This window comes from Crotalus tigris, unplaced genomic scaffold, assembly GCF_016545835.1.
Source record: "Crotalus tigris isolate CLP2741 ecotype Arizona unplaced genomic scaffold, ASM1654583v1 scf7180000021160.8983255:1529534, whole genome shotgun sequence".
In the NCBI taxonomy this organism is placed as follows: Eukaryota; Metazoa; Chordata; class Lepidosauria; order Squamata; family Viperidae; genus Crotalus; species Crotalus tigris.
Window position 1 is genome coordinate 9948 of NW_024098373.1, and position 20910 is coordinate 30857.

Below are 20910 nucleotides of genomic sequence, written 5' to 3' on the forward strand. Positions count from 1 at the left end.
GTGGGATCTCAGATGCTTCCTTAAAAGATGGATTTATGGTGCCTAAATGGTGAAAATGTGGCTTTAAAAAAAAAACAGACAAAAGATTCTTTGGCATTCTCTGTTAGAAATAGGATTTATTCGGATATTTGTGTAAGTGGGAAGTCACAGTTCTGGAGGATGGGCAAGTCAAACCTTAAGCAGTTGATGCATACATCCTCAGCTCTGACCTCAAAAACCAGGGAGTGTTTTTAACAAAACACCTTTTATTAGTGGCTAGAAACACCAGGCGGAGAGAAAGGAATGTAATATGTATTAGGAAGTTCAATGTTGAAACCAGGCTCTACGTTGCTGATAAAATATTAAGCATTTGGGATTGTAAAAAAAATAAAATCAGGGAGTGTTTTTTAATCTCGGCAACTTGAAGACGGGTGGACTTCAACTCCCAGAATCCCCCAGCCAGCCAAGGTGGTGAAACGCTGAAGTAGAGATTCATATTACTAGAACGTAATTTGCCTTTGGAGATGGAGGAAGATAAATCCTAGTTCATCCAACAGACAAGCCCAAATATTAGTTTGGCTGTGGCATTTTTGCTTGTGGTCTTAAGATTAAGAACCTTACGTGCCCCGGCAAATGCAAAGCAGGCCTAAGCAAATCATGGCTTAATGTAGCCTGTTGAGCAGAGGCTGATGACGTGGACTTTCATGGCTACGTCCCTCCACAGGAAGTCCTCAACGTAACGACCAAAATTGAACGCCAAATTTTCATGACTAAGCAAGACAGTTGTTTTGCTCCATGCTACGACCTTTCTTGCCGTAGTTGTTGTCGGTCCCTGCAGCTGTTAAGTTAGCCACGCGCTTGATTAGTGAATCTGATCTTCTCGTTGCTCGTCGGAAGGTGGCAAAACAGGATCATGTCACCCTGGGATGCTGCAACCGTCCTAAGTACATGTCAGTTGCCAAGCTTTTGGATTTTTGATCAGGTGATCCTGGGGACGCTGCAGCCATCGTAAGTGTGAAAAGCAGTCAAAAGTCCCTATTTTCAATGCCGTCGTAATTTCAAACGGTCACTAAATGAAGAGTTAATAAAGTTGGAAGGGACCTTGGAGGTCATCTAGTCCAACCCCCTGCTCAGGCAGGAAACCCTATACCATTTCAGACAAATGGCTGTCCAGTCTCTTCTTAGAAACTTCCAGTGTTGAAGTCAAGGACTTACCCATCTGTGGTCCATTGAGAACTGGCCCCCATGAGTAGTCAGCAAATGCGCAAAGCTCCATTTGGCCATATGTGGGATTAAGTTGCGTACGCAAAACCATCCCTTCCCCCACTCCACTCGCTGCCGGCGGTCCATGGTGTTGGAAAGATTGGGGACAGCTGCTGTAAAGCACTGCGGGGTGATATATATAAGTCTAAGTGCTATTGCTATTAAAAATTGTCTGGCGGTTGAGACATCTCTCACTAAAGGAGCTTAAAATTTAAACTGCATAAGCCAGAGGTCCCCAACCTTTTGGGCACCAGGGACTAGTAACATGGAGAGAGGTTTTTCCGCAGACCAGAGGGGGTGTGGTTTTGTGTGCTGCCTATGTTCAGTGGAGAGGGCTTTTCTTGTTTGTGCGGACCGGTTGCTGGCATGCCGTGCGCGAACTGAAGGCTGGGGACCCCTGGCATAAGCCATTGAAGCAGACATTCACTTGGAGTTTGATGTAGGGAAAAAGGAAGTTTTAATTGGTCAATTCTCTAACTCACAGGTCGGCAACCTGCGGCTCCGGAGCCGCATGCGGCTCTTTGAGCCTTCCCCTGCGGCTCCCAGCCTCCTCTGCCTTTGCAGAGAGAGACAGAGACAGAGAGAGGCAATTGCGCTTCCCTGCTTCTCTCTGTGTGTGTGTGTGTGTGTGTGTGTGTGTGTGTGTGTTTGTGTTTGTGTTTGTGTGTGTGTGTGTGTGTGTCTGTGTGTATGTGTAAAAGAGAGTGCACTCACAGTATTCTCCGAGGAGCTGAAAAGCTTACTGGGCGGAGCTCCTCCCTTTGCTGCATCTCTGAAGGAAGCAGGAAGCAGGAAGGGCAGGAGAGAGCTAGCTAGCCCAGCTAGGCTGACTCAGGAATTCTGGGAGTTGAAGTCCATGAGTCATAAAAGAGACGAGGTTGCTTGTTGGACAACAGCGTGAAGCTTGCCAGGTGAGCAGCAGATGGGGGGGGGAGAAAGAGAGAGAGAGAAAGAGAGAGGGAGGGAGAGAGAGAGGAGAGAGAGAGAGAGAGAAAGAAAGAGAGCGGGGGAAGAGGAGTGGCAGACCAAGGGCAGATAGAGAGGGAGGGAGGGAGAGAGAGATAGAGAGAGAGAGAGACCCTTTTGACATCTAAAATGAAGATAACACTGCATATATCCTTTTTTTACCTGTGTGTGTGTGTGTGTGTATGTGTGTGTGTGTGTATACACATACATATATACATATACATATATATACACACACACACATACATACACACACAAACACACACACACACACACACACCTATAATAAAGGTAAAAAAGGATATATGCAGTGTTATCTTCATTTTAGATATCAAAAGGGTTTTGCGGCTCCCAGTGTTTTGTTTTTGGTGGGAAACGGGTCCAAGTGGCTCTTTAAGTGTTTTGGGTTGCCTACCCTTGCTCTAACTTATCTCCTTGAGTTTCTTGATTCAGCTAAACATTTTGCAGAGACATTAATTAGAGCAGAGGTTTCCAACCTTTGGGGCACCAGGGACCGCTTCCGTGGAGAGAGGTTTTTCCGCGGGCCGGAAGATGCGTGTTTTGTGTGCTGCCTGCATCCCGCAGATGGGGTTTTGCTGGTTTGTGTAGACCAATTGCTGGCACGCCGTGGCCTGCTACCAGTCCGCGAATGGGGTTGGGGACCCACAATTTAGAGCAAGCTCCTGCACAAAGTCTATTTCCACGATTCATTCAAGTGAGTTTTGGGACACCACCAGCGTAGCTTTTTTTTTTTCCAGAATCCGTGTTACAGAAAAGGAGGTGTGGTGACCTCAAGTAAGAAGGATTTGCTAACTAACCTCCATTCAGCAATGGATTAAGAAGCACAGGCTGTTTGTGGCTTTGCTTATTTTGGCGCTGAAGTATTTCAGTTTTTTTTTTCTTCTCTCCCCTTACTGACAAATCCTGTATGCAAATCAAAAGGGCAATCTACCAATTTACCTGGGACAGATCTTTAGGGTAAAAACATTCCAAATTAGCAACTTAAGGATCAAACCATTTGCCCTCATCTGCCTGCAGGTTTTTTGTGTGTGTGTGTGTGGGTTACTACTGTGCCTATCGTGTTTTGTGTTGCGCATAAGAAGCAAAGTGAAGAATTAGGGGCAGGCGCTAAATGAAACGAGAAGTGGTCTCATTGGAAGAGTAAAATCAAACCGCTTTGCTCTGAATTTCCCGTCAGAAGAGAGATCCTGTTATGTGCCATCTCCCCAAAATTCAAGATGGGTTGAATATTTATTTCTGAGCTTAAAAACAAACCTCCCGGCACATCCTTCTCTTTCTAAAGCTTGGAAAGGACCCAGACTGAGGTTAAAATGCTTGTATAGGTCAAGGGGTCTTCAAACTTGGCCCTTTTATGGCTTATGGACTTCAACTCCCAGAATTCCTCAGCCATCCTCCATTTTGTTCGTTAGATTTAAGACAAGAGTCTTCAAACTTGACCCTTTTATGACTTGTGGACTTCAACTCCCAGAATTCCTTAGCCAGGCACGCGCCTAGCTGAGGAATTCTGGGACTTGAAGTCCACAAGTCATAAAAGGGCCAAGCTTGAAGACCCCTGGTATAGGTAATCCTCAACTTACGACAAGGACTCAACAGTACAGTTCTGTGTTTTGCCTCATTTTACAACCTTTCTTGCCGGTCGTTAAGCGAATCACTGCAGTTAAGTTAGCAACACGGGCCTTAAGTGAATCCGGCTTCCCCATCGTTGACTTTTCCTGTCAGAAGGTCGCAAAAGGAGATCACGTGACCTTGGGACACTGCAACCGTCGTAAATGCGAGTCAGTTGCCAAGCGTCCTAATTTCGATCACGCAATCCTGGGGAACGCTGCAACGGTTGCGTGAAAGACGGTCACAAATCCGTTTTCAGTGCTGTTGTAACTTTGAACGGTCACGAAATGAAAACCGTCGTAAGCCGAGGACTACCTATATGATTCCAGCTGAGAACCTGTGAACCCTTCCATGCTCCTATGAATGTGCTTCTGATGCCTCTTTTCACGCTTTTAAAAATGTGCAATTGGGCTACTGGATGGTTCGTTAAGCCTTAAGCGAGATTTGAATCGTGTGTGTGTGTGTGTGTGTGTGTGTGTGTGTGTGTGTGTGTGTGTGTGTGTGTGTGTGTGTGTGTGTGTTGCAGCTTACTGGGCTTCTATTTTTGTAATCTGACTGGACTGGCATATCTTTTAGCCCCTTTTGATTGTAATAAAAAATTGGGGCGCTGCACCCAAACACTGTATAGTTTTCCCCGGCACATTTTGTGCCGAAACAGGAGTCAAATATACACTGGAACTCAAAAAAAAAAAGGAGACGGACGGCTGTAAAAAGCATGGTTACATTTTCTTACAAAGTATATTTTGATGACATTGCTTATTACTGTCAAATAAAAATAAATCCTTTTTGTGGAGTGTTGACTTCTTCTCTCTCGCCGATATGTTAGCTACTTGTGGGGCGAGGATCTAGTTTTAGAACGAAGCCTTGCGTTTTCTTTGCTCCCAAATTTAATTTTAAAATTCGGCCCCTGGCCGGACTTACCACCACCACCACCCAAACTCACTCCAGATGTAATTGTAGTGTTACCATTGATTATGGGAAATGTTCTAGAAGTGTTTCGGAGTTTTAAAAGGAGAACAACAAAGATGGAGAGTTTTTTTTTAAAAAAAAAAATTAGATGAAAAAATTGACAAAAGAAATAGACAAAATTCTGGACAGAAATGCTGCTGAAAATTCAAAAAACTCTAAAGCCAGGCTTGAGCATGGATGGATTTTAATGTTATTTTTAGAATGGAATGGAATGGAATAGAATATATGGAATGAAATATATGGAAAGGAATGGAATAGAAATAATAGAATGGAATTATAATAGAAAATATGGAATGGAATGGAATAGAATAGAATAGAAATAATAGAATGGGAATAGAATAGAATAGAATAGAATAGAATAGAATAGAATAGAATAGAATAGAAAATGTGGAGTGGAATGGAATGCAATAGAACAGAATAGAAGCTGGAAGGGACCTTGGAGGTCTTCTAGCCCAACCCCCTGCTTAGGCAGGAAACCCTATACCATTTTTGATCAGGTGAGGATCAGTGCAATGGTTGTAAGTGAAAACAAAAGGTCATAAATCACTTTTTTCTGTGCCACTGTAACTTCGAGCACACTTTCAAGAAATAGCTGTTGCGAGAATCCAAGTTCGGCATAATTTCTTTTTATTAAGAAAAAAAATGAACAAAATACATTCTCTCTCCGTATATACATTACATACAGCAAAATTCTACATTGGGAATTGCTCTTCTCTCCCCAAAGTCACTCTTGCATACATCTTCAACCTGGCGGAACAATCGTACATCCGAAAGATGCGGGGCCGAGAAGCGGAAAGCCACGGGAAAGGACATCCGAAAATGCCCACAGCGGTGAGCGCGGCAGGAAAACGCTTCGCACGTGTGCGCCGAGTGGGTGGCAAATCAAAAAGAGCCGGAAGGAGCTTTGTTGACAAAAGTGGAGACGACAACCCATAAACACAATCTGTTGGGCCTAATGGTTATCCCACAAGCACGTTGTGTTAAATCGGGGGGGGGGGTCCTTCAAACTTGGCCTTTTGATGCCTTGTGGACTTCAACTCCCAGCCTGGCTGAGGAATTCTGGGAATTGAAGTCCACAAGTCATCAAAAGGCCCAAGTTTGAAGACCCCCCTGTGTTAAATGGCTATGCACACTTTGGTATGATTTACACCAGGGGTCTCCAAACCTGGCCACTTTAAAGATTCGTGGGCTGGGGAGTCTATCAGGCGTTCTCAATAAGACTTGTGGACTTCAACTCCCAGAATTCCTGAGGAATCCTGAGGAATTCTGGGAGTTGAAGTCCACAAGTCTTAAAGTTGCCAAGGTTGAGAACCCCTGCTTTAAATGGTCAAGTCTCGAGAGTCCTGCTTTACACAATTTGGCTGAATTATATTTTTAGCTCATCCTAGAGGGGACCAAATAGCTTTTGATTCCTTTGGTATGAAAATGCCTTTGGCTCGCCCTGCCTCTAATCTTTCTTTTTTTTAAATAAAAATAAAAGAATTAACTTCCCACGCCTTCCTCCGTCACTCGTGATCCTTCAAATTGCTTCTCCCACCTGAGACGCTCACATCACGTGGCCGGCAGGACCAAGAACTGAGGCTTATGTCAAACATAAACCAATCAAAACCCGCTTCTAAAATATCTCTCTCTCTCTCTCTCTCTCTCTCTCTCTCTCACACACACACACACACACACACACTCTTTGAAGAGCACCTCTCTTCTTTCCTTTCAGTCCTGGAGAAGACCATCAAGTCAATTTACTGAATTCCACCCTTTGCCACTTTTCCCCAAAGCAACGTCCAGATCAGCAGCTTCGGACAGATTTATATTGCTTTCTCACCATCTTTCCCCAGAGCATCTGCGGGGGCTTTTAATTTTGGGAAAAGAAAATTGAGAATTCAGAGGGTGGATTTCCTCGCTGGTCCCTGGAACTTCAGGTTCCCACGTGTTCCTGAGCTTCCCTAATCAAACGCAACAGCCATGAAATTTCACTTGTCTTAAAAAACATTTTCTGGTTGAGCCAACGGAACAAGTCGACCCCAATCAACTCTATGGGTCTTTCTGACGCCGGAACCACGCCAATAAAGGTGCTACGAACTCGTGTCTTTTTAAAGAGGGAACAGCTCAGTTTTCAGCATGACACCTGTCAGTCTTTCGGGACTATCAAAATTCTGAGCCAAGCTCTAAATGGCATAAAGTTAGGAAAAGGGAAAAGGGGGGGGGGGAAGCTGAATGTATCAATCGGTAATGATCAAACAGTTGCAACTTCTCTTATTGAACTGAACCGCTAGGTCTACATCACAATTACAGGATGGTGTGGAAAATAAACTTGGTTTTCTCCTTGTCACCTTCCACGATTTCAATGGTCGTGATGACCTTGGGGAGTGAAGTTTCATCTGTCCTCTTTAGAGAGTTTTTGCTAGTGGCCGGACAGGATTTCTAAAGGCAGAACTGACCATTATTATCTGCTTTCTCTTTTCTACAGAATTATATCTGAGATTTTAGATTAAGACCCAGAAGTTGAAAGAGATCCTCACTCATCTCCTGGTCTCTCTTAGGATGACTTCCAAATCTGTCCTGATATATGCTCATTTTTGTGAGATTTGGTGGATCCTCCTGAAATACATGTATGTGGAAGGTGACAAGAGAAGTTGTGATAAAAAAGGGGCAATGCCCTAAAAATTGAGCAAAAGGATCTTTTTCAGAGAAGAATCTTCATGCATTTGAAGTCTACTCTCTCATCTCGGTGAGGTCCACACAACACACATCTCTTAATACTTCTGACCAGCCCAAGACTTTAACATATCTAGAGAAATCTAACTGACCAGCACTAAATGTCCAGCACTGTTTGAATGGCCAAGTCACTAAGCTGGACCAAATTATTAAAAGAAGTATCAACCGATTCTACCTTTTTCTGATAGGAAAGTTCCAGTTATGAAGAGTCTCTTGGGGCCTACAAGGCTACTACCTGCCTTAAATACCGGCTCCTAAGTAGAAATTGTGGTTTACTCAAAAAGATTTCCATTAAGAAATTTACTTGCTGTTATTAAACAATGGGATGTTGGGAGCCACAGGGATTGCTCGTCAACATGGCCAAAGAGCAGAGGTCTTCCAACTTGGCCCTTTTATGACTTGTGGACTTCAACTCCCAGAATTCCTCAGCCAGGCACGCTGGCTGAGGAATTCTGGGAATTGAAGTCCACAAGTCATAAAAGAGCCAGGTTGGAAGACCCCTGCCAAAGAGAGGGGTCTAGCTAGCCTAAGGAAAGCTGAAAGCATCTGAGAGGGTCTAGCTAGCCTAAGGAAAGCTGAAGTCAAACTTTGGTCTGTCGGTGGATCCAAGATATGGAAGTTTGGATGACACCTTCAGTATCTTGACTGGTGTGGATAGGACCAACTAAGGGCAGGTGTGTTTATGGGATGTTGGTGCTATCTCAACATAAAGAACATTTGGAAGAAATTGTCATGAAATTAGCATGCCCCACCCCACAAGAACACGCACTCAATGGGAAGGGGGAGGATCCTGAGGCAAGGCATGCAAATTACTGGAAGTGGAAGATGGGTCCATGTAATGCATTCTAAATAGCCCCCCCCCAAAAAAAAATACATCATAAGCTTGAGAGGGAAGAATGTCACCTCAGCTACCACAGTTTTATCTATATGCAGAAAATCTGGGCAAAATTTTTCTGATTCACATAAAAAGGATGGTAAAACTCTACTTGAAACTTAGGTGTGAAGCCTGACTCTCGTGTGCCATACCTGACAATTAAAAATTCATTTAAAATAGAGGGGGGGAAAACCTTTTTTAAAAGTCTGGGTGTCTCAAATAGGAAAAAAATATATACTTTTTAATTGTCATTTTTTTAAATCTGTAATTTTTAAAAGATGGCACTTGGCTACTGTACTAATATAGATCGTTTTATTTTAGTCTGCCGGCACTGGCCACAATCTATACGGCCCTCATAAACCATGGATTTGTAATTCAAGCACCTTCTCTGATAGGTTATTTGCAGTGCAAATTGTGTGTTGCTTCCAACTGTCTGTCTTTCTTCTGATTGACAGGGAGTCAGAATTCATAGTTTTAAAATCAAAAATGATTTCAAACCATGGCTTGCGACACTGGTTTGTGTAAACCACAATGCCACGATGTTTGGACAAAATTGCAAAATGGGATTATCAAAATCAAGAGTTAAAAACCCGCTAGCTGAGATGCCATAGGGGAAGGAAGGCATAGCATAGCGCTAAAAGTTTAATGTTTGTTGGAGACTGCACAGACCACCAAAACCTTGTGGCTTATGGCAAGGATCTTCCAACTTGGCCCTTTTATGATTTGTGGACTTCAACTTCCAGAATTCCTCAGCCAGGCACGCTGGTTGAGGAATTCTGGGAGTTAGTCCACAAGTCACAAAAGGGCCAAGTTTGAAGACCCCTGGCTTACGGTGATACTAGCACCAGTCCAGTTTTTGCCAGCTCACCAAATAAGTTTTCCACAGCAAATCTAGCTAGGCTTCGGTTCTTTCATTCCTTGGGTGCTTCTAATTTCTTAGAAGTCCTAAGAAATTTTGGAAGGGTTAGATCAGTCGACCCTTTGAAGCAGAGGTGGACAATCTAAGTCCTCCAGATGCTGGTGGAAAGACGTCTCCAGCCAGCACAGCCAATAGGAAGACATGCTAGTAGGCATCCTTCAAAAACATCTGACAGTTCCCGATTGCTCAAGCATTTTATGAATGTCAGTCTCTGGTCTGATGCCTTTCTTTCTCTTCCTGAAGGCGCCCAGAGCCATCCCAGTGTGAGTTCGCTCCCTGGCTTCCATCCAAAACCCAAACTCACAACCCCCCCAGCAAAATAAGACAAATACGCAAGCTTTGCCGTAGTGCCAAAGAAAGAAAAAAAGCTCACTGTATCAATGAACCCTAACTAGGCTAAAATATATATTTCATCCCAATGGCTTTAAACGCCACGTTTTAAGACATTTCCTATGACCATGGAGATGGGAGAAATTGTACGCTTTTTCCGAGGGTGTGTGCGTGGTTGTGTGTGAAAACCTGCAAGACGGAAGTCAAGGCCCTGGTCAAAAAACACAGCCCCTTTTTTTTTTGGCGTAGGCCTGGAAAACACCAGCACAAAAAGAGAACGTTTTCCTTGCAGATGACCACCCACATGCTAGGAGACCTCGCTCTTTCTCTCTGCGATGTAACTTCTACTCAATTTATGAAGCTAACGCCCAAATCGCTCCATATCCCGATTCATTTGCTTATTTTACGAGGCCAACTGTAACAGAGGAAAAATGGAAATGAACGGCTTGTGGGATACCGGGTGGGTGTATTAAAGAAAACAAGACTTAAGGAACACTGGATTAAACTTCCTTGAGGACTTCACTCGTTTTCGGGGACAAGAACATTGGAAAACAGGGCCTTTGGTGTGTTTCAAAGTGGCCATCACAACTTGCCTCAGCCAGGTTTGCGAGGATGAAATTCACAAGATCCTTTGGGAGCCGAAAGAAGCAAGACCGTCAGTGCTGGGATCTGACTTGGGTTTCGAGATGATGAATCTCTCAAAGTGAGTAACATCTGTTGGGTAGTCACACCATTGGCTTTGTGGAGTGGGAATGAGACACACAGCATGCTGTGTATCTCACTGGGGTCCTCCACATCTAAGAGCACAGAAAGCAGAAGAAGCAAAGAAAGGTCATCAGATGGGGGGACAGGGTTTACACTCCCATTGTAAACAGGGCGTCCACCTCCATGAATGTTAGAAGAACACTACTAACTCCATCATATTGTGACCTCTCCTCTCCACGGTCACAACACTGTGGCACACAATCCAATGCTGAGACTGCTGCAATCTGCTAAAAGACAGCATCCAAGTGGAAACGCCTGGCCTTGCGTATCCAACCTGGCGCAACTCTGTGAGCTTTCCCAGAAAAACAAGTAATCCAGGAAGTGGGGAAAAAATGTGTTACAAAGCAATCAACTAACACACTAACACTTGTGCAGCTGCTGCTCACACACAGCCCCAAAGCTACGATTAGAACTCCGGGGATTGTAATCTGAAATTTAAAAAGCTAAACTCTTTCTAGGTGTAAATGGAAGGGGAAGAGGCGGCAATGCGTAGGCTTCATTTTCTAACGCGGGAAAGTTTTGGGTAAAAGAAACAAGTCAAGGTTGCGTCTTCTCCACATGGATTTGCAGGACAAGATGTCCCCCATTTAGGCCCGGACTGTCCAACTTTGGCCACTTTTTTAAGACTTGTGGACTTCCAGAATCCCCCAGCCAGCTGTTGCTGGCTGGGGGATTCTGGGAGTTGAAGTCCACAGGTCTTACAAGTGGCCAAAGTCGGACCATCCCTGATTGAGGCAGAAGTCAACATCGTGGGTCTTGATGGCCACTAGATGGCGCAAGATCCCCAAAGTACATGCATCCTCCCAGCCACTAGATGGCGCACGATCCTCAAAGTACATGCATCCTCCCAGCCACTAGATGGCGCACGATCCTCAAAGTACATGCATCCTCGTCTTTCTTTTTCCAACAGCAGCTCAAAATGAAAAAAAAGGGTCAGATCTACGCTTCTTAGCAGGTTGAGAAACAAGCTCAAATCGGCAAAGTCAGTGTGTGTGTGTGTGGGGGGGAAATAAAACTGCTGCGAACCAATCAAATAATAATTTAAAAATAAAAAAAAAGCACCACCTATCTTCAAAGTCCTGAGTTTGCACCCAGGGCAGGGGCTGTAAGCTCAAGGAACCCACACCAATTTCCCCCTGGATTATCCATATTCGCCAGCTTTCCGAAAGCATCATCAACGTGAATGAGAATGAACCAACAAAACGAACAGAACATCCATCCGTCCATCCATCCTGAAGCCCATCGGAAACGTTATTGGTTCCTTTTTTTGTTTTATTACCCATTTGCATAAAGCCCCTCCCCCACGCGACTCGCTTCTATTTCTGCAGCCCCCCCCCCAATCGCTCACTGCACATACACACACACACACACAAGCGCGCGCACCCTCACGAAATTAAAAATACTGGGGAAAAAAAATCCTCTTCCATCCACAGGTCTAGCAACTTGACTCGTCACAGGGTGATGAGCTCCACCAAGTTGCCCTTGGGAGGGGTCATGTTGTCGGGAAAGAAGTTCACCAGGGTGTCGAAGAGCTGAGTGCGTTGGGCGTAGACGTGGTCGACGTCCGAAAAGCCTGGAGATGGACGGAAGGAAAGAAGAGGGGAGGGGGAAAAGGATTTGTGGGTCATCAGGAGGTGTAAATCTGCTGTAAATCTTGGACCTGAAACATTCCACGAAAGCCCTACAGGTAGTCCTCAACTTACGACCACAAATGAGCCCTAAATTTCCGTTAACCGTTCATTTAGTGACCGCTCTCAGTTACGACGGCACTGAAAAAAGTCACTTAGGACCATTTTTCCACATTTACAATGTTGCAGCCTCCCCTCCCCCCCCCCGGTGACCTGATCCAATATTGAGACGCTTTTGGGTTACTCGGTCTCTAAAAGGTTCGCCATCACTGGTATAGGTTCTCCTGCTTGAGCAGGGGGTTGGACTAGAAGACCTCCAAGGTCCCTTCCAACATCATCATCATCATCATCATCATCATTATTATTATTATGGATCATCGCACAGTCAGCCAGATGTTCAGACTGGATTTGGCATTTTGTCTACCTATCGAGTCCTTACCCAGGACCTGGGATAGGCAGATGTGGATGTTTGATGGTATTACAGGTATCGTCGCAGGATGGAAGCAGTTCCTAATAAGGCCGCCTTTTGCAATTGACTAATAGCGAATTTGTCAATGCCAATGGTGTTCAAGTGGTGCTCCAGTTGTTTTGGGATTGCACCCAAGGAGCCTATTACTATTGGTACTACCCTTGCTTGCTTTTGCCAGTCTTTCTATTTCTATTTGTAGGTCTTTGTATTTTGTTATCTTCTCCAGTTCTTTCTCTTCTATTCTGCTGTCTCCAGGCACTGCCACGTCCACTATCCAGACTTTTTTGTCTTTCTTATCGACAATTGTTAAGTCTGGGGTGTTATGTTGCAGGTGCTTGTCTGTTTGAATTCTGAAGTCCCAGAGCAGTTTAATTTTATCATTTTCTATCACTTTCTCTATTTTATGATCCCACCAGTTTTTGCTTACAGGCAAATGATATTTTTTGCAGATGTTCCAATGCACCATTGTTGCTACTCTGTCATGCCACTGCTTGTAGTCAGTCTGTGCAATCTTCTTGCAACAGCTTACCAAGTGGTCCACTGTTTCTTCTTCTTTATTATTATTATTATTATTGCTATTATTATTATTATTACTACTACTACTACTACTACTATTATCATCATCATCAATGGGGGAAGCCAGATTCAACTAACGACTGTGTTAGTAATTTAACAGCTGAACAAACGTGGCAAGAAAGCGTCATAAAATGGGGCAAAACTCATTTAATAACTGTCTTGTTTAGCGACAGAAATTTTTGGCTCAACTGTGATCGTAAGTCGAGGACTGCCTGTGTGCAGCCCGAATCGCTTGCTCCTTCCCAGTGCTTCCATCACGCTCCCTGCTCCCAACTCTGAGCTGTCCCGGGGGGGAGAAAACCCTTCCCAGAATGGGGGAGGCCATCCAGCCCCAAAGCCTGTTTTGCAAAGATATGATTATATGCAACAATTAACCATTGGAACTACCTGCCTCCAGAAGCTGTGAGCTCCATCACTGGAGGTTTTTAAGAAGAGACTGGACAGCCAGTTGTTTGGAATGGGGCAGGGTCTCCTGCTTGAGCAGGGGGCTGGACTAGAACACAGATCTCCAACTTTTCCAGGCTGGCAGCCCGTGTTTGCATATGCGCACACCCGTGCGGAGCTAGCGCCCGTTCGTGCATGCGCACAGGTGCTGGTGCCGCCGCAGGCCTAAATGAGCCACGCAACCTGTGCGGCATTAACGGGATGTGCAAATGGGGCAGCGGGCGCTAGCGCAAGTGGGGATGAGTGCATGCACACACACGCACGCACTGGCCAGTCTGTCCTGCGGACCGGTGACCAGCACTAGTGGGCTCACAGTTTGGGGACTCCTAGACTAGAAGACCCCCCCAAGGTCCCTTCCAAATCTTGCTATTCCGTTATGTTCAGTTAGGGAAGAGCTATGGAGGAGGGGGGGGGGAATCATCATAAACTTGAACTTGGATTCTTTGGTTCTCGGAAGTGGAAATGTTGTTTTCCTTGACCGGCTGCCCAAGGAGAGAGATTGCTTAGAACAGGCCGAACTCGGCCCGTTGTGACAGCACACTTCATCTTTGCAAGCCAAGATCAAACTCATCCCCGCCCCCCTTCCCAAACCGCAGCTGGCCAAGGGCTGCCGGCTGTCAGGATGACGGATATTCTGTTAATTTGTTTTGACCTCCTGCTTCCAATGTTTAAGTGGGTAATGCCTCTAAACCGTGGGGGAAACTGAGGCCGTGGATTTTTTTTACAGGCGCTTGACCCAAAGCTAGATTCGGTCTTGACGTCGACTCACCCAACGTGCTCAGATCACAACCCGACTTGAAAAGTGCCGAAGCCAGGAGCTGGAACTAGATGGGGGGGGGGGGTGAGGGAACAACAACACAAGAAGGATATTTTATTTTTTATTTTTCTGATTATAATTTGTATTAGTTTTTTACACAAAACATAAGTCATTCAATAGTTGGTAAACAGTGTGGTGCCTGGGTTACATTTGTAAAAACAGTCCTTAACAATTAATTTCTATAGTCTGTATTTCATATATTAATTTTGTTTACTTTCCCCTTTCCCTAAAAACATCCTTTTTTGCAAACATTGTGTTAATACAATTCTTAATGTTTTAATAACTGACAATTTAGTATATATTTTTTCCAATATTCCTAAAAAAAATAATCATCATATTAATACATTTCTTTTCTTTCCATTCATTTGGATTTGCCTTATCATCAATCCTGTTACGGTCCATTATTTTAGTTTTTTTCTCCCACCAAATTCTGAGTATTTTTACTGGTAGCAATTAATTACATTTACACTGACAGACTTGATTCTATTTTTTCCATATAAGCCACCTCACATTTTTGTGTTACTTAAGTATTAAATATAAAAGTAAAAAGAGAGGGGAAGAGAAAAAGAGTAAGAGAAAAAATAAATAAATAAAAAATACAAAAGAATAGAAAAAAAGCAGTTGTAACAGAACAGAGAAGATAACATAGTACTTAAAATATATATACCTCCTAGAATGATATTTTAATAAGTAATAACTACTGCTTTATAATGCCTTTATAATGAGTTGAAGTCCACAAGTCATGAAGGGGCCATAGTTCCCTCACACTGGCTGAGGAATTCTGGGAGTTGAAGTCCAGTCATGAGCCAAGGGGGCTCAGCTAGTTCCCCTCCCATGGCTGGCTCAGGAAACTTTCTGGGAGTTGAAGTCCACGAGTCATAAAAGAGCCAAGGTTGCCTACCCCTGGTGTAGGCCTTACTTTCAGGGAAACACAGTAGCAGTAAGCAATAACATTCCCCTTCTGTCTGAAGGCTGAATCATTGCAACTGGACTACAGACAGTCCTCGACTTACAACCGCTCATTTAGCGACGGTACGAAGTGGCAACGGCACTGAAAAAAGTGACTTAGGACCGTTTTTCACACTTACGACCATTGCAGCCTTCCCAGGCTCACGTGATTCACGTTTGGCAACGGACTCGCATTTATGACGGTTGCAGTGTCCTGGGGTCATGTGATCCACTTTTGCGACCTTTGCAAAGTCAAGGGGGGGGGAAGCCAGATTCACTTAACGACCGTGTTATTAACCCCTGCAGTGATTCACTTCACAACTGGGGCAAGGAAAGTCGAAAAATGGGGCAAAGCTCGCTTAACGAACTTCTCAGCAACCTAAACTTTGGGCTCAGTTGTGGCCGTTAAGTCGAGGACTGCCTGTAAATTTGTCACTGTTGTTAGTCTGAGAGACACTTCGCTGTCCATCCAGGCAGCTTCCTCAGTCAGAGCAAGGCAATCAGGCAGAGAGTCGTGGGAACGTATCGACTCCTGCCACACCAACCTCAGGGGGTTTCCTGCCCCAAAGCACACACATAACACACGTACACAACTCCCCAGGACTGTGCAGCCACACCTTTGTCATTCCAGGTGCTTCAGAAAGGCCAATTCCAAGCGGACTCGCACCATTGTTTCCAGGTGAAGGGGAGACTCAGAGACGTCACCACTTACCTCCTTCGTTTCCTCGGGATCTGAATGATCCACAGTGACAAACAGGTCGTTCTGCAAATATTTCAGAGCGCCGAGGGGATCCGTCTGAGCTTTCTCTTCAAACCTGTGGAGACACACAAGGCCAGGATGTAGCCGAGGCAGCTGAGGAGAGCTTAAAACTCATGAGACTATTTTTTTTAAAAAAAGGGCATTCTCCAAATATGTTTCTGCTGGGCCGTCTAAGACCAGAACCTCATGTGGACTAGAGCCTCCCTTTTACATAGGAGAAGACCACGACCTGGACTTAGATTGCATCTGGCTGATTTCCTAATTCAGGGATGTCCAACCTTGGCAACTTTTAAGGCCTGGGGACTTCAACTCCCATAATCCCCCAGCCAGCCACCTTGTTTCAATGGCATTCTAAAGGGAGTTCAGAACTTGTCCTCTCACGCCGACTTCAGGATTCCAGACTAATTCCCCACTTGACTCCTCCCCTAGTCTCACGCCGACAATGCTCAACTTCTTTTCAGCTTAACTGAAAACAGGCAGGAGTTCCCTTGAAATAAATCCAATAGAAAATAAAGAGCTTTTCATGCAGGGGGTCTTCAAACTTGGCCCTTTTATGACTTGTGGACTTCAACTCCCAGAATTCCTCAGCCAGCGTGCATGCCTGGCTGAGGAATTCTGGGAGTTGAAGTCCACAAGTCATGAAGAGGCCACAGTTCCCCCATGCTAGCTGAGGAATTCTGGGAATTGACATCCACAAATCATAAAAGGGCCAAGTTTGAAGACCCGTCTTAAATCTAACAAACAAAATGGAGGCTGGGTGAGGAATTCTGAGAGTTGAAGTCCACAAGTCATGAAGAGGCCATAGTTCCCCCATGCTGGCTCAGGAATTGTGGGAGTTGAAGTCCGCACATCATGAAGGGACCATAGTTCCCCCATGCTGGCTGAGGAATTCTGGGAGTTGAAGTCTGCAGGTTATGAAGGGGCCACAGTTCCCCCATGCTGGCTGAGGAATTCTGGGAGTTGACGTCCACAAATCATAAAAGGGCCAAGTTTGAAGACCCTTGTCTTAAATCTAACAAACAAAATGGGGGCTGGCTGAGGAATTCTGGGAGTTGACGTCCACAAATCATAAAAGGGCCAAGTTTGAAGACCCCTGGCTTAAATCTAACAAACAAAATGGGGGCTGGCTGAGGAATTCTGGGAATTGAAGTCCACAAGTCTGGGAGTTGAAACAAATCATAAAAGGGCCAAATCTAACAAACAAAATGTGGCTTTCTGGGAGTTGAGACATAAAAGGGCCAAGTTTGAAGACCCCTGGCTTAAATCTAACAAACAAAATGGGGGCTGGCTGAGGAATTCTGGGAATTGAAGTCCACAAGTCATAAAAGGGCCAAGTTTGAAGACCCCTGTTTTAATGGTTGCCTTTATGGACTTTAAGGCTTCGTCATCCCAGGAGTGAGTGATCCTATTAAAAAGGGGGAGGGCTGCGCTGTTCCTCCCAACAGCCCACCTCCCCGATGCCTTTGTTAAAGGCCTCCCTCCCCCCCCCCCTTTGCAGGTCTGTACCTGTGCTTCCTTATCAAGTACTTGCAATGGCGAAGCAAGTATTCCTTGGACGGCCGGCAGAGTTTCAAGGACCAGAAGTCATCCAGCCTCATCTTTGGAGAACAGGGTTTGCCTGGATTGCCTCCAAACAAGTAATGGACCTTGAAGGGAGAAGGGTGGAGAGATCTGGTCGTAAATAACTGGCGGTCAGGGAAACCATCTCAGCCTTGGGTATGTTTTCCAAGAAGCACGACTGGACATAGGACCAAATGCTTGGAGCTGCTGCACTCTCTAAAAAGGCAGACAGAGGAGGAGAAAAGCCACAGGCCTGCACCTCCTTACTCTGGCGAAAAGGGTGGGAATACACCCCAACACATAAACCTTGATTTCTGTCCAGGAGGACTGAAGTAATTGCAAGAAAAGCCCATCTGATCTAGTGGTTAAAGCCAGGTCCTCCCTTAGGCGTGAAAGGCAGCTGGGTGACTTTGGGCCAATCACCAGGAGACGGGGACTTCTAGTCCTGCCTTAGGTGTGAAAGGTAGCTGGGAGACTTTGGGCCAATCATCAGGAGACAGTGACATCTAGTCCCGCCTTAGGCGTGAAAGCCAGCTGGGTGACTTTGGGCCAATCACCAGGCAACGGTGAGTTCTAGTCCCGCCTTAGGCGTGAAAGGCAGCTGGGAGACTTTGGGCCAATCATCAGGAGACAGTGACATCTAGTCCCGCCTTAGGCGTGAAAGCCGGCTGGGTGACTTTGGGCCAATCACCAGGCAACGGTGAGTTCTAGTCCCGCCTTAGGCGTGAAAGCAGCTGCATGACTTTGGAGCAATCACCAGGAAACGGTGAGTTCTAGTCCCGCCTTAGGCATGAAAGGCAGCTGGGTGACTTTGGGCCAATCACCAGGCGATGGTGAGTTCTAGTCCCGCCTTAGGCATGAATGGCAGCTGGGTAACTTTGGACCAATCATCAGGAGACTGAGAATTCTAGTCCTGCCTCAGGCATGAAAGGCAGCTGCATGCCTTTGGGCCAATCACCAGGAGACGGTGACTTCTAGTCCCGCCTTAGGCGTGAAAGAAGCTCCATGACTTTGGACCAATCATCAGGAGACGGTGAGTTCTAGTCCCGCCTTAGGCATGAATGGCAGCTGGGTGACTTTGGGCCAATCACCAGGTGACGGTGAGTTCTAATCCCGCCTTAGGCATGAAAGGCAGCTGGGTGACTTTGGGCCACATCTGGAATAATTCTTTCACCCCATCATCCTCATCCTCACCCCCAGAAAGTGGACCCTAAGGCAGCAGCTAGCTTTCAGAACTCAGGTTCGATCGCTTTTGCTCTTCTCTTCTTCTAGGTCAGGGGCAGGCAACCTTGGCTCTTTTATGGCTCATGGACTTCAACTCCCAGAATTCCTGAGCCAGCCGTGCTGAGGGGAAAGGGAGAGGTTTCCAAGCTGAGCCATGCTGACTCAGGAATTCTGGGAGTTGAAGTCCATGAGTCATAAAAGAGCCAAGGTTGCCTACTCTGGTCTAGGCCTAGGCTGCTTTATGGCTCGTGGACTTCAACTCCCAGAATTCCTCAGCCAGCATGGCTCAGTTTGGAAACCTCTCCCTTTCCCCTCAGCGTGGCTGGCTCAGGAATTCTGGAAGTTGAAGTCCACGAGTCATGAAGGGGCCAAGGTTGCCTACCCCTGCTCTGGATCAGGGCTCTCCAACCGTGGCAATGTTAAGACGTGTGGACTTCAACTTCCCATGCTGGCTGGGGAATTCTGGGAATCCACGTGTTAAAGTTGCCAAGATGAAAGAGCCCTGCTCCATATATTAAGCAGTCTCAAAGTGGAGGGTCAGGGGCTACCCCAAAGAAGAGGGAGTCAAGCTATTCTCCAAAGCACCTGAAGGCAAGACAAGAAGCAATGGATCATGGAAACTAATCAAGGAGAGAAGCAACCTAGAACTAAGGAGAAACTTCCTGATAGTGAGAACAATTAACCAGTGGAACAACCTGCCTCCAGAAGCGGTGAATGCTTCAACACTGGAAGTTTTTAAGAAGAGACTGGACAGCCATTTGTCTGTAATGGGTATAGGGTTTCCTGCCCGAGCAAGGGTTGGACTAGATGACCTCCAAGGTCCCTTTCAAGTTGTTTATTATTGATCATCGCACAGTCAGCCAGATGTTCAGACTGGATTTGACATTTTGTCTACCTATCGAGTCCTTACCTAGGACCTGGGATAGGCAGATGTGGATGTTTGATGGTGTTACAGGTATCGTCGCAGGATGGAAGCAGTTCCTAATAAGGCTGCCTTTTGCAATTGACTAATAGAGAATTTGTCAATGCCAATGATGGTGTTCAAGTGGTGCTCCAGTTGTTTTGGGATTGCACCCAAGGAGCCTATTACTATTGGTACTACCCTTGCTTGCTTTTGCCACAGTCTTTCTATTTCTATTTGTAGGTCTTTGTATTTTGTTATCTTCTCCAGTTCTTTCTCTTCTATTCTGCTATCTCCAGGCACTGCCACGTCCACTATCCAGACTTTTTTGTCTTTCTTATCGACAATTGTTAAGTCTGGGGTGTTATGTTGCAGGTGCTTGTCTGTTTGAATTCTGAAGTCCCAGAGCAGTTTAATTTTATCATTTTCTATGACTTTCTCTATTTTATGATCCCACCAGTTTTTGCTTACAGGCAAATGATATTTTTTGCAGATCTTCCAATGCACCATTGTTGCTACTTTGTCATGTCGCTGCTTGTAATCAGTCTGTGCAATCTTCTTGCAACAGCTTACCAAGTGGTCCACTGTTTCTTCAGCTTCTTTGCATAGGCGGCACTTACTGTCTGTTGCTGTCTTCTCAATTTTGACTTTGTATGCATTTGTCCTTAAGGCTTGGTCTTGTGCAGCCAGAATTAGTCCCTCGGTCTCTTTCTTCAATTTTCCTGCTCTTAGCCAGTGCCAGGTTTTATTTTTATCTGCTTTCCCAGCTATTTTTTTCATGTATTGGCCATGTAGTGCTTTGTCTTCCCATGCCTCTATTCTGTTCTTCATTTGGTCTTTCTTGTAGGCCAGTTTGGTCTCTCCAGTAGTCAGTAAGCCTTCCTGATATACTAATTTCAGTGCATCTTCATCATTGTTCTTCAGATATTCTTCCAAAGCCATTTTTTCTTCTTCAACCATCTGATGTACTTGTAGCATTCCACGCCCACCTATTTGCCTTGGTAGATAAAGTCTATCAATGTCACTGTGTGGATGAAGGGTATGATTCATTGTCATTATTTTTCGGGTCTGCCTATCCATTGCTTTTAGTTCTGCTTGAGTCCAGTCCACTATTCCAGCTGTGTACCTAATGACTGGGATTGCCCAGGTGTTGATTGCCCTTATGGTATTTCCTCCA

General features: G+C 45.3%; 1 protein-coding gene and 1 long non-coding RNA gene across 5 annotated transcripts in view; one reads left to right on the forward strand and one right to left on the reverse strand.

Annotated features, from left to right (window-relative positions):
• Nucleotides 1–2473: 2473 nt before the first annotated feature.
• Nucleotides 2474–20910, reverse strand: part of MKLN1 (muskelin 1) — a 99799-nt gene continuing 81362 nt past the window's right edge. For 2 of the 4 annotated variants that reach the window (XM_039369548.1, XM_039369549.1), the window contains 4 exons: nt 17555–17694; nt 16001–16103; nt 14293–14347; nt 11072–11979 (listed from right to left, as the gene is read on the reverse strand). In XM_039369548.1, coding sequence (XP_039225482.1) covers nt 11858–11979; nt 14293–14347; nt 16001–16103; nt 17555–17694 — 420 coding nt within the window. In that variant the 3' untranslated portion in view covers nt 11072–11857. Of the gene's footprint in view, nt 2489–11070; nt 11980–14292; nt 14348–16000; nt 16104–17554; nt 17695–20910 lie in introns of those variants that run through there. The other 2 variants (XR_005559898.1, XM_039369547.1) reach the window with 2 other exon arrangements.
• LOC120320095 lies at nt 5396–10770 on the forward strand. Its single transcript, XR_005559899.1, has 2 exons — nt 5396–7891; nt 8032–10770. It is a non-coding gene; the product is annotated as an uncharacterized LOC120320095 (long non-coding RNA).